We start from the raw sequence: 13,336 nt of genomic DNA on the forward strand, positions 1-13,336 counted from the left end.
TAAACAGGGTAAACATCCGGGCAGTACAGTAAACAGGGTAAACATCCAGGCTGCACAGTAAACAGGGTAAACATCTGGGCAGTACAGTAAACAGAGTAAACATCTGGGCAGTACAGTAACCCTGGTGCCTTCCTCAGCATAAAGCAGCTGGCTGGACTCGGAGTGTGTGGATCCCATTGCGCGTCAGCTAAGTCTCATTGGGAAACCTAACAGGATGCCTTGAGGGCACATCTTCCTAAAGCTTTCCCTGCTCCTTTCCCATTGCTCTGCTGTCTTCTGCTGTCACTGACTCCACACGAAGGAAAGGCATGGTGCTGCCCTTAGTGAGCAGGGAAACCGCCCCTTCCTTTAGACCAGAGCTTGAGAAACACATCCTGCTATGAAGTGTTTAATCTGCACTCATTGCCTCTCCCTTTCCCTCTTGACAGTTTTCCTTTTCCTCTGGTTACCGTCACCCCCTCAAGAACCATTGCTTTTTGTCCATTTCTCTGACTTCCAAACCTCAACCAATCACTAATCCTGTGTCTTCAACATTGCTTTCTCTGAAAATCTGTCACTTTGCCGCCTTCTGGCTCCTCCAGGCTTCTACAGCTAATAAGTAAGGGATATCTTTCTCTAGTGCTTTGTTTATTTGTTAATAAATAGATCACTTTCTGAGCTGTAATTTTGTTGCTTTGTTGTTGTTTTGAGATAAGGTCTCAGTGTAGCCCAGGCTAACTTCAAACTTTTTGTTTTTGTTTTTTGAGATAAGGTTTCTTTGTGTAGCCCTGGCTGTCCTGGAACTCAATTTATAGACCATGCTGTCCTTTTACTCAGATCCACTGCTTCTGCTTCCTGAGTGCTGGGATAAAGGCGTGTGCCACAGCAGCTGCCACCCCCTGCTTGCTGACCTCAAACTTGTAACTGTCCTCTGCCTTTGTCTCCTCAGAGCTGGATTACAGGTGTGTGCCAGCAAGTGTAGCCTCATCTGAAATACAATAATACAAGAGTAATGTAGGCCAGGCATGGTGGTGCACGCCTGTAATCACAGCACTTAGGAAGCAGGGACAGAAGAGCTCTGAAAGTGTGAAGCCAGCCTGGTCTGTGTCTGTCTGATGCTTCATCTGCCTCCCTCAAAAAAAAGTAAATAGGAGAGATGGCTCAGTGGTTAAGAGCACTGACTGCTCTGCCAGAGGTCCTGAGTTCAATTCCCAGCAACCTTGAGGTGGCTCACAACTATCTGCAGTAGCATCCGATGCCATCTTCTGGCGTGTCTGAAGATAGCGACAGTGTACTCATTTACATTAAATAAATCTTTTTTAAAAAACTAAAAGCCGGGCGGTGGTGGCACACGCCTTCAATCCCAGCGCTTGGGAGGCAGAGGCAGGCAGATTTCTGAGTTTGAGGACAGCCTGGTCTACAGAGTGAGTTCCAGGACAGCCAGGGCTATACAGAGAAACCTTGTCTTGAAAAAAAACAAAACAAAACAAAAAAATTAAAAACTAAAGAGAAAAATAAACAGTCTAGCTGAATGACAGGCTAGTGGATAAGTCTTGACACTAGAACAACTTGGAAAAGCAGGTGACTGGTTCTTGCCTGTCTCTTGATTACTCAGATTCCAGGGAGGCAGGGGAGCCCTCTGTGGCTTTGAGGGATTTAGGATAAAGGCAGTGAACCTGAGGGTAAGTCTGTGTACTTGATCCTTAGAGCTTGTTGTAGCTTCCTATGGCCTGTCGTCACTTGACAGAGGACCCAGATCCAAGTGTACACTTGAGAAGAGTCTGGGTAAGGCAGCTTCCAGAATGTACCTGTAGGAAATGAACAGGCTTAGGTCCACCCAGGTAGGCTGCAAGGCTATCTCCTTCATAAGGTGGCGCTTCTCATCCCTGAGGGGCAGCAGTTGAAGCTGCCGGGAGCTCCTGCATTTCACCTTCTAGTTCAAACACACATGTTCAGTCAGAACAGAAACTTCTCTGTGTTTCAGCATTTCTTTGAGATTTCTTTGAGATAGGTTAAGCCACTGTATTCAGGGAGAACTAGACATCCATCTCAGGATGCTGTGGAATCTTTTGAAATCTTGGTAATGACTGAGGAGGATGCCCTTCCCTTCCTTCTGGTCAGTACAGGGAATGAGACCCCTGGGCAGATTATCTCAACTCTAAACACCATCTTTGGTCCACTCTAACCCAATAGCTGGAGAGGTAGCATATCATGCTGGTCACTGGGGAATGATGGAATCCAAATGCTTTCCTTCCTCTGCAGGTTTTTAAATTGGGTTTCCTGACCCTAATTGTTGGCATTGGTAAGAATGACCTTGAGTTCTTGAGAAAGTTGCAGACAGGGCCAGGAAGTGGAAACCGTGAGCATAGGAAAGAGCAGAATTGGGGAAGGCACTGAGGGAGTTGGATCAGACTGTTGACTGTCAAAGCTAGGAAGTTAGGTGTCTGCCGTGTGGGTATCACTTTGGCTGCCAACGGTAAGAAAGCGTCTGGGCTTTAGTTAGAGCCAATATGTATTCTAAATTGTTTGTGGATATGAACAGGGCACTGTAGGTAAAACTGGGCACACACTAGGCAGTTCTCTACACAGGCCTCCTCCCACTAACTCAACTCACAGGCCACCTTCCTGAGAGCAGCTGGCAGGCAGACAAGGCAGAAGGTTTTAGACTAAGCCTTTGACCTATGTGCCTCCCTCCTGAAGTGTAGCTTACTGGTAGATCACTTGGTAGGAAGCTCTGGGTTTGATTCCTTGGTAATGCATATACACAAAGGCCGTCCTAGGACAGAGTTGAATACTGAGGCTTTTAAGGGATAGAAGGTTTAGCTGTGACTCTGGACCACAGGAATTCACTCTGGTTTCCAAATACAGCAAAATGGGGCATACTGTTACAGCTTATAGATGGGAGGTCTGTCTGCCACGTCATGCAATGGTGGAGTGATAGTGTTCTTGACTAGAGTGGCCACAGGGCTTGGGAGTGAACGACTTCACTTTCGGATGATTGAGTGTGTAAGTCACACCTAAAAGGCCGGTTTGTGGAGCATAGGCCTCATGAGTTCAGAGTTCTGGGTTCCAGTCACAGTACTAGACAGACAACAAGCACACAGGAAGGGCCTGACTCAGCGCCCACTGCCAGACAGGGTTGTGGGAAGCAGTTCTCTGCTTACACCTGGCTGTGCTGTTGCTAACTGAGAACCCTGCTGAATCCTGACACTTCCAAAAGGCTCAGGGCTTTTGTGGATGTGGTTGTCCACTTGTGCCCTGGGCTGGGCCGGGCCAGCTTTCTTGTCTTTCTCAGATTTACAATTCAAGTTCCTCTTTAGTTCAACAGAAATGAGTCTTCCTTGACCCTTACTGGAGCGTTCAGCAAGTTGTCCTGGGTAGGTTGGGTCTTTTTGTTTTTTATTTTCAAGGCAGGGTCTGCTGGCCTAGAACTTGCTATGAAGGGTATCTGCCTCTGCTGCTCTCCTGGAGTTAAAGGCACACCACCACTCCCAGCCTCTCAGTGAACTGCTGTTCAAAACGGTCTACCCTTCTCTTCCTACCCATTTCATGTGCCTTACAGAGCTTCAGAGCCTAGACAGCCATCTCCCTGTGTGCCACCACTCCAGTTAGCCACTGCCGTTGTGCTGTGTGTGAGCACCTGTGCTCACACACGGTGTTCCCATGGCTTTAGAGATTAACAGTTTTCTGCAACTGGCTCTTAGCTTCCCCTCCATTGGCCTATCTTTGCTTTTGCATTAACTATGCTGGCCCATGATCTCCAGACATCTGGTTCTTTGCCTTGAACCCTTCCTTTCTCACTTGGGAAAAAATCCCACATTAAAAAGGCCAGCCATGGTGGCACGTGTTATCTAATCCTAGCTCATAGTAGGCAGAAGCAGGCAGATCTCTGTGAGTTCAAGGCCATCCTGGTGTACAGACTGAGACAGGAAGGACTAGAGAGACCCTATCTCAAACAGCAACAAAGTTCCACGTCAAGGGGCTGGGGATGTAGCTCAGTTGGTCGTGCTTCCTTAATGTGTGTTCAGCCCTGGGTTCCTTACCCAGCACTGCATACAAACAGATATGCTATAAGCTCAGTACTTGGAAGTAAAGGCAGGAGGATCTGTAGTTCAAGGCCAGCCTTGGCTATATAACTTCCTTTGAGGATAACCTGGGATACATGAGACTATCTAAAAAAAACAAAACGAAGTGCCACCTAAGATGTAGCCCAGGCCTCACCTCTTCCACAGAGTTCTTGGGTTTCACAGGTTGACTTACCAAGGCACCATTGGCTCTGATGGCACACTCACTGAATACCTTCTATATAGGCTCTAGATCAGTGGTTCCCAACCTGTGTGTCAAGACCCTGTTGGGGTTTCATATCAGATACTCACATTATGATTCATAACAGTAGGAAAATTACAGTTAAGAAGTAGCAATGGGGCCGGGCGGTGGTCGCACACGCCTTTAATCCCAGCACTTGGGAGGCAAAGGCAGGCAGATTTCTGAGTTTGAGGCTAGCCTGGTCTACAGAGTGAGTTCCAGGACAGCCAGGGCTACACAGAGAAACCCTGTCTCGAAAACGCAAAAAAAAGAAGAAGAAGAGGAGGAGGAGGAGGAGGAGGAGACGGCTCAGTGGTTAGGAGCACTGACTGCTTTTCCAGAGGTTCTGAGTTCAATTCCCAGCAAACACATGGTGGCTCACAACTGTCTGATGATCTGATGATCTCTTCTGCTGTGTCTGAAGACAGCTACAGTGTGCTCATATAAATAAATAAATCTTTTTTTTAAAAAAGAAGCAATGAAGTAATGTTATGGTTGGGGGTCAGCACAGCATGAGGAACTGTGTTAAAGGGTCACAGCTTTAGGAAGGGTGGGAACCTCTTAATCACGTGGACTCAAATCATATATTTTGTTTCTGCAGCCAAGCAGCCTTTGTTGTCAGTGATGTATACAATACACAGATACGCAGGACGTGTTCTACACATCCTGTGACTCTTCCCATCCCCACCCCAAACCCAACCACCATCCTCAGCCACCTGGGGTACATCCTTTGTGTTCCCTTAATTATTTTTAAGGAGGTGGGTCTCAGCCAGGTACAGTGGCATATGACTTTTTAATTTCAGCACTCACGAGGGAGCCAGGGCTACATGGAGAGACTGTGTCTCAAAAAAAACCACATCAGAACTGAAGTCACAGCTTGGCAGGTGCAGGTAAACAGTGAGAGCCTCAGAGTGGCTACAATCACTAGGCTCATGCTCCCTCTCTCAAAATGGGGTGGGCAGAGGGAGAGAGGAAGGGTCTCGTGTGTTCCAGGCTGGCCTATTCATTCTGGAGCTGAGGATACCTTGGGCTGGTGATCCTACTGCCTCCACCTCCCAAGTGCTGGGATCACAGTGTGTTCACAGCAGTTAGTGCAGTGCTGTGCTTGAATGCAGGGCTTTACACATGCTAGGCAACTGACGGCAGCCCCAGCCCTTGCTTTCTGAATATATGCACCTAACGTATTTGGGTAGGGGTTAAAATACAGTAAGTTCACATCACAGGTTCTATTTTACTTAAACTGAAGTTTATACATCTGTCTTAAAAGATTTTCACACAGTATAGTTAGATGGTTTCTCATTTACTGGTTTCAACAATTTGTTCAAAATAAAATATGTGGCTGGATGTGGTTTGAATGCTTATAGTTCTAGCATGAGAGAGGACAGAGGAGGAGGAGTCAGTTCAAGGCTAAGCTAGTGAGGTGTTCCACAGGAGGATCCCATGTGGTGAAACAGCCCTCTTGTCTTCTGATCCCACACTTGTTTTGTTTGTTTTTCAAGACATCTTTCCTTAGTGTTGTGGCTATCATTGAACTCACTACGTAGACCAAGCTGGCCTCAAACTCAAGAAAGTCACCCCTACCTCTGCCTCTTTTTTTTTTTTTTTGGTTTGGTTTGGTTTTTCGAGACAGGGATTCTCTGTGTAGCCCTGGCTGTCCTGGAACTCACTCTGTAGACCAGGCTAGCCTCAAACTCTCGAACTCAGAAATCCGCCTGGCTCTGTCTCCCAAGTGCTAGAATTAAAGGCATGTGCCACCACCGCCCGGCCCTCACCTCTGCCTTTTGAGTACTGGGACTAAAGGCACCATTACCTGCCAAGTTTTTTTTTTTTTGTTTTTTGTTTTTTGTTTTTTGTTGTTTTTTAAGAGTTTAAGACAACTTGGCTTTGAGGCTAGCCCACTTGTCCAGCATCATGCTGCGAGTACCTAGGGAGCTTTAGGCATGCCACACGTCCTTGTCCACCTGGCTCTTTGAGGGACACACAGTAACTACGGGAAAAAGAGAGCAGTGTATGCTTCCGTTCAGAGGGAGGGGAAAGTCTGTTAGCTAAGACAGGACTTGAAAAGGGGGCCCAGTTAACTATCCTGGAGGGAGCTGAGAGGTAAAGGGAGGGGCATGAGGTTGGACACACACAGCCGAGAACACAGGACAGGGTCATCTGACACCAGACCGTAGTCCAGGAGCACAGAGAGCTGGCTCAATTCAGTTAGCAAGTATTTACACATCACGTATGAACACTGAAGATAGAAACATGAGACACAAAGCTCTGTATAAAAAGGTTTTCAGAGCCAAGAGCGATGGGGCACACCTGTTATTCCAGCACGTAGGAAGCTGAGGCAGGAGGATCCCAAGTTCAAAACCAGCTTGGACTTCTTTAAAAAAAAAAAAAAAAAGAGGAGGAGGAAAAGGAAGAAGAAGAGGAGGAGGAGAAGGAGGGAGAGGAGGAGGAGAAGAAGTAGGAGGCAGCTTTCAGTTTAATAAGTGGCTGATTCAGGAATAGAGGTTAGGGCTGGATGACAAGCTTTTAATTGTCAAGGAGTCAATTCTATCAGTTGGTCTGGAACTATGTAAGCTTTTAGTGACAGCGATGCACCGAGCAGTGTACAGAGTGAGTTGAAGAGAGACACTTGGGGAGTCAGAATGGAGATAGAACAGTCTCTCCATTAGAAGGTGTTTGGTGGTAGGTAACCCAGGGCTAGCATGATGGGCCTCCACTTACTTAGGCTTCCATCTTTGTAGTTCACAATCCTGCCTTCGCTTGCCATGGTCAGATGATCCTTAGAGCATAACTCAAGGATCTTAACTCCTCATGTACCTCCCGGGTACAGGACGGGAGGGAGGCCCATTGGAGACAGAGCAGAGCATGAACCGATAGGCTTCCTGGCTGTGTAGGTGCCCTTTAAGGAGCTTTTTTTTGTTTGTTTGTTTTTTGTTTTTTTGTTTTTTGTTTTTTCAAGACAGGGTTTCTCTGTGTAGCCCTGGCTGTCCTGGAACTCACTCTGTAGACCAGACTGGCCTCGAACCAGAAGTCCACCTGCTTCCGCCTCCCAAGTGCTGGGATTAAAGGCATGCACCATCACTGCCTGGCTAAGGAGCTTTTTAAGAAGTCTAAAACCGTGCTTTCAACGCTTACTATGTCTGTCAGCCACAACTGTCTAGTTTCTAAGAGAGATTTTGAAGTGTAGTTTTTTTTTTTTTTTGGTTTTTCGAGACAGGGTTTCTCTGTGTAGCCCTGGCTGTCCTGGAACTCACTATGTAGACCAGGCTGGCCTCGAACTCAGAAATCCACCTGCCTCTCCCTCCCAAGTGCTGGAATTAAAGGCGTGCACCACCACTTTCCGGCCGAAGTGTAGTTTTGTATTTGCTCAAATACATATTCATACAATGAGGTACACATTTTATTATTTATTTATTTATTTATTTATTTATTTATTGTGCTTGGGGATTAAACTCTAGAAAAGCGCCTGGTGGTAGTGGCACACACCTTTAATCCCAGCACTCAGGAAACAGAGGCAGACAAATCTCTGAGTTCCAGGCCAGCCTGCTCTATAGAGCAAGTTCCAGGACAGCCAGCTAGATTTACACACAGAAACCCTGTGTCAAAAAACCAAAACCAATCAACCAGAACAAAGCAAGCATTCTCCCATTGAGCTACCTCCCTAGCCGTATGCACAGATGTTAGGCACACATTTGACAGGGTTTTGTTTTTAATGCATCTATGTAACCCCATATCCTCAAGACAGAGTATGCCACCAACCCCAGGAATTCCTGCTGGCTGTGGCTTCAGTTTATTTTTGAGGGAAGGTTTTATGTAGCCACTCTGAGATTCTAGGTGCACATTACCATATCCCACTGTACCAGTGAGGATTCTAGTGTTTTGTTGCTTCTTTAAAGAGAGTTTGACCATGTAGTCCTACATGGCCTGAAACTCAGGAATTCGTCTGCGTCTGCCTCCTGAGTGTTGGAATTAAAGATATGTGCCACAACATCTGGCAGGCGGTTATTTTTTAAAGATTTCTTTTTATTATGTATATGTGTATAAAGATAGACAAGGGGGTTGCAGCCCTCGGAGCTGGAGTTACAGGCATTTTTGAGCCATCTGATATGTGTGCAGGGAATTGAACTCTGGTCTTTGGAAGAGCAGCAAATGCTCTTTAGCACTCAGCCATCTATCTAGCCCCTGGCAATGAGCATTTAAAAAAACAATTCCTAAGCTAGGGATGTTAACTAAGGCGCTTGCCTGGTATTAGCAGAGCCCTGCCTGGACTGGATCCCCAATACCACAAAGAAAATGAGACCTTAGAATGTTATCCCTAGGTACGGAGGTGCTGGAGGGGCTGGGAGAGGAAAACCCAAAGGAAACTGGTTTTCCATTTGAGATGGAAGAAATCTCAGACTACCCGTAGAGGAGGACCATCAGAAAGGCCAGGTCAGGGAGGTCAGGTTGTTTCAAATAAGAGGAAGTATGTGTTGGGTCTGAGTTGCTGGCCAGACACCCAGGTGGAATTGTGTTTACAGACAGTGCTACAGAGGACAATAGACCAAGAAACAGCCTAAATATATATATGGGAGGGCACCGCGACAGCCTGAGTGACCCAGGAGCTAGGTACCACAGCTAGGTACCACACATGTCCGTGAGTGTTCAGATCATGAAACGGGAAACTGGCAAGGCTGCCTAAAATTACTTGAAGCCCTTTTAAAAACTGAAATCATTGCACGAACACAAGACCGATGTCTACGAGGCTGTTGTGAAAAGGATTTGAGAAAAACAGGAAGGAAACACCAGTGTTGGTAGCCGGTAGTGCTTTCCAAGACAGGAGGGTGAAAAAGCGCTCAGCTCTTTCTGGACCCACCTGAGAGCAGAATGATCCGGGGAGGAGAAGGGGTCGGCTGTCTTGGACCCGGCTGGGCTGAGTGGGAAGGGACATATCTCAGAAGAACGAGCAGAGAACAGATGCTGGCCCTGTGCTTGAATCCTGTCGCCAGTTGCCATGATGACCTTGGGCAAGTTCCCTAGCTGTGAAATGGGGACAAGTGTGCCTCTCTTTCCTGGTCATTCGAAGGTTAGGGACTAATGCTGCTTTTTAGAGTGGGTAATGGCAAATGCGTGCTCTTGCGTGGCCCAGCCCCCGTCATGAGACCGAAAGGCTGTTAGCAGATGGGTCACAATCCGAGACCTCTACCACAGGATAGGGAATTCTGCAGCCTCTTCCCCTCTAGGAGGTGGGGACAAAGTGGAGGGAGGGCTACAGCAGGAGGAGGAGGAGCTAACTCCTTGTAACCCGCCCATACCAGTCTGGCCTGGAGTGAGGGAACCCGTCCTGGTCGCGTGCACCCGAACAGCCTGCCCTGGTACCCCGGTGCTCTGACCCGGTCCAATCATGACCCTGCGCCCTTTGCTCCTGCCGCTCCGGCTGTTGCTGCTGCTGCTGATCAGTGGGGCGGTGTGCCGGGCTGAGGCTGGGCAAGAAACCGAAAGTCCTGTCCGGACCCTCCAAGTGGAGACCCTGGTGAGGAGACGGTGGTTCCATTCCCCCCCCCCCACCCTCTGCCCCGCCGCTACCCTTTAAGGCCAGGGATGGCGGGGGAGCCTGGGTCTCTAAATGAACCCGTGAGCGAAGAAGAAAGGAAGTGCGGGAACTGAGCTGGGGGAGAAGGTGCTGGGTCTCCAGAAGGTAACAGGATCTTAGGAGGAGCAGCGTTGACCCCTGTAGTCTGATCATAGGTGCAGCCCCCTGAATCGTGCAAGGAATCCGCTGCCATTGGAGACACGCTCCACATACACTACACGGTGAGGGGCTTGGGGGGCCGGGGCGTGGCCTGGGAGGGGCGGCGCCCTGCTGAAACACGTCAGCTTTGGCTTGGACACGTGGCAGGCTGTGCTAGAGAACCTAAGTCCTAGGGTCGCCTAGCACGTGGGGGCGTCCTCTCGCCTGCTTCTTTCTCCTCCCTGGTTTCCGCTGGTTCCTCTCCAGCACTGAGAAAAGAAGGATAGGGAGATCTCCAAGAAGCGCCAGGCCCGTGGGGCTTCCTGATCCTTTTTGCCCATGGGTTTGGGGGTTGGGGGTAGGAGGAGCTGGGGACAGGACGCAAGTTTGTTAAAGGGGTTGCTTCCATCCGGGGGGTTCCCGGTTGTGTGTGACCCGTCTCTTGGGAGGAATGGTAGGGCTAGATCTTGCTTTTTGTCTTCAGGGCAGCTTGGTAGATGGACGCATTATTGACACTTCTCTGACCAGAGACCCTCTGGTTATAGAACTTGGCCAAAAACAGGTGATTCCAGGTATGTGGCCCGTGCCTCTGCCCTCTTCCGAACCTAAGCCCTTGCTTAGCCTCTTGACCGGCTACGTTAGTCTGGAACAGCCGGCTAGAATGATAAGAACCCTAAGACTCTTCAGCTACCTCGTGTTCAAATGCCACTTCTAGTACTCTTCTGGTCCCACATCACTGGGGCAGAGTTTTGAGAAGTGGTGCTAAGCTCATTTGATGAAGGTCGACGGATCCTTCGGTTTTCCTCTTGGGTACTGTGGGGAATAGATGTAGCTTCTAGTTCAGTTATGTCTTCTTCCTTAAGGTCTGGAGCAGAGCCTTCTGGACATGTGTGTGGGGTGAGTATCTGGAAGCTGAGGTCTGGCTGCCCCTGTGCCTGGGTAGAAGATTTCTCTACCATCCCACCTCCAGTAGGCAGGACCTTGTAGAATAAAGGGTCCCTGACTCCATACTGGAAAGGTGCAGGTTAATGGAACCCCCGAGGGCATCCAAAGCCGAGGGTATCCTTCTGGCCGTCAGTTTCATTAGGGGAACTTTGGTGTTGTAGGGAGATTGGTAACTTTGCTGGCCAACCTATCAGGTGGAGAAATTCATGTTTTGGTGTCAATATCTGAGGTGAGGGGTAAGGTGCTTCTGGTGGTGCTTTGAATGGGCCAAGGCTGCCAGCTCACCTCCCTCCTGACTGCAATTCTCATCCCTTCCCTCAGAGAGAAGCGAAGAGCAGTCATTCCTTCTCACTTGGCTTATGGAAAGCGAGGGTACCCGCCATCTATCCCAGGTAATCTGACCAGGCCCTTCTGCCCGTCACACAGAGTCCCAAGAAACTCTGCTCTGTCTCGAGCTTGAAAAAGTCCAGATCAGATCTGAGGAGAGAATTGAGCTGGGGCTGCTCCTTCAAGGCCGCTCTTTCTCTGGCAGAGACTATAAACCACCTGTGGAGGCCGCCTGGCCTGGCTCTAGACAGCTGGTGACTTTCTGGCACCTATGTGAGCCACGTGTGTCCTGCTGCCTACACTACTTATCCCAAAGCACCAAAGTATAGCCGGCAAGGTGACACCCTGACTACTTGACCTCGATTCCTAGACTTCTCCCTCACACATGATTCTTATACTAGCAAGGCCTGTAGGGAGTCCAGGAGGAGAGTAGGGAGGACCAAGCAGAGTCTCTCTAAACAAGTCAGGAGTGGTGGTGCACTTGGAAGGCAGAGGCAGGCCCATCTCTGTGAGTTCGAGGCCAGCCTGGTCTACATAGTGAGTCTCAGGACAGTTGGGGCCACTGACTCTTGAGACCCTGTCTCAAAAGTAAAACAGAACAAGAAACTCTCAGCAGAGCCCTGTCCTCCCCACTGCTGCTACTCCACTTCCGACCTCCTGCCCCAGCTCCCTCATGTATACCTTTCCTCTTCTCCAGCCCTTATTCCAAAATCTGCCAAGAACCGTGTTGCTTGTGCTCATTGGTTGGTGGAATTTTTAAGGATGACTGCTTTCTATTCCAGTTAATTTTAGCCCTACACGAATTCTGTCCACGTGGCTGTTTGGAACTGGGGTGCGTTTGGTATAGAGGACTCACACACATATAGATGTGCACTTGTGGGGCTAGACAGATGGCTGAGCAGTTAAGCGTACTGGCTGCTCTTAAAGACACAGGTTCGAGTCCCAATAGCCTCATGGTGGCTCACCATCGTCTGTAACTCCAGCTCCAGGGGGATCCAACACCCTCTCCTTACTCCAAGGAGAGCAGGCATGTGTGTTGGCACAGATATACAACAGCCATATACATAGAATAAAAATAAATCTTTAGAGAGATGTTTAAAAACAAATGCTCACTTTATAAACGTGGGGAGAGCTGAATGTTTCCCATCCACAGATTTCTTGTGCTGTCAAAGATCTGTCACCGGTCCCCAGCTTAGTTGGAGTTAAGGTCAGCATGAGTATGCTCAACCTGCTCCTGCCCTCTTCTGCCTTTTTGGAGGGAACCCAACCCCACATTTCAAACTGCCAGCATCATGGCTGTCTTGTGTTTCAATCCCAAGTCAGAGCTCTGGATAAATCACAGTGATTCGGACACACATCCCACTCCACCGCCTCCCCAGCTCATGCAGGGGCGCATATCCTAACCCTCCCTGCCCTCTGCCTCCCCAGCCGATGCGGTGGTACAGTATGACGTGGAGCTGGTCGCACTGATTCGAGCCAACTACTGGCAAAAGCTGCTGAAGGGCATGTTGCCTCTGGTGGGCATAGCTATAGTGCCAGCGCTCCTGGGTCTGATTGGGTATCACCTGTACACAAAGGCCAGCCGACCGAAAGTCTCCAAAAAGAAGCTGAAAGAAGAGAAGCGTAACAAGAGTAAGAAGAAATAAATAGTGTTTTTTAACAAGACGTCGTACTCTTCACTCGATACTGCCGCCCCGCCCCCTTTCTTTGTCTCTGACTTATTACTGTCGTGTGCGCAGCCTTGAATATGGAGATCAGACAACGCTATGAAGCTGGTTCTCTCCTCCCTGCTGCGGGTGGGGTTCCAGGGGTTGAGCTGGGGTCATCAGACTTGTGCTTTCCCTGGTGAGCTTCTCTGCTCCCCACTTTTCTTCTAAGTTGGGGTCTTGCATTTGTCCTCAGTCTCACGAGCCTCCTGCCTCCCAAGTGCTACGACCTCAGATAGGTGACGCCACACCCTGCTAACCCAATCCTCTGAGGCCGCTTTCATGGGTAGAAAAAGAGAACATTATGGAGCCTGAGCTTGTGTGTGGTGGAGTGGCGGGAGGCTTGGGGGCGCCTTCCTCTTGCTGG

At 49.0% G+C, this 13,336-nt stretch overlaps 1 protein-coding gene across 2 annotated transcripts; it reads left to right on the forward strand.

The window, feature by feature from the left end:
• Window positions 1-9,556: 9,556 nt before the first annotated feature.
• Fkbp11 (FKBP prolyl isomerase 11) lies at window positions 9,557-12,928 on the forward strand. 2 transcript variants are annotated; one of them, XM_028788318.1, is made up of 6 exons: window positions 9,557-9,793; window positions 10,009-10,074; window positions 10,476-10,563; window positions 10,855-10,888; window positions 11,258-11,328; window positions 12,692-12,928. In XM_028788318.1, the coding sequence occupies exons 1-6, from the start codon at window positions 9,665-9,667 to the stop codon at window positions 12,907-12,909; spliced, it is 606 nt and encodes a 201-aa protein (XP_028644151.1). In that variant the 5' UTR covers window positions 9,557-9,664; the 3' UTR covers window positions 12,910-12,928. The 2 variants fall into 2 exon arrangements, with proteins under 2 accessions (XP_028644151.1, XP_028644152.1); XM_028788319.1 differs by lacking the exons at window positions 9,557-9,793; window positions 10,009-10,074 and adding an exon at window positions 10,130-10,342.
• The last annotated feature ends 408 nt before the right edge of the window (window positions 12,929-13,336 follow it).

The sequence above is a fragment of the Grammomys surdaster genome, unplaced genomic scaffold (genome assembly GCF_004785775.1).
Source record: "Grammomys surdaster isolate TR1022 unplaced genomic scaffold, NIH_TR_1.0 125742, whole genome shotgun sequence".
In the NCBI taxonomy this organism is placed as follows: domain Eukaryota; kingdom Metazoa; phylum Chordata; class Mammalia; order Rodentia; family Muridae; genus Grammomys; species Grammomys surdaster.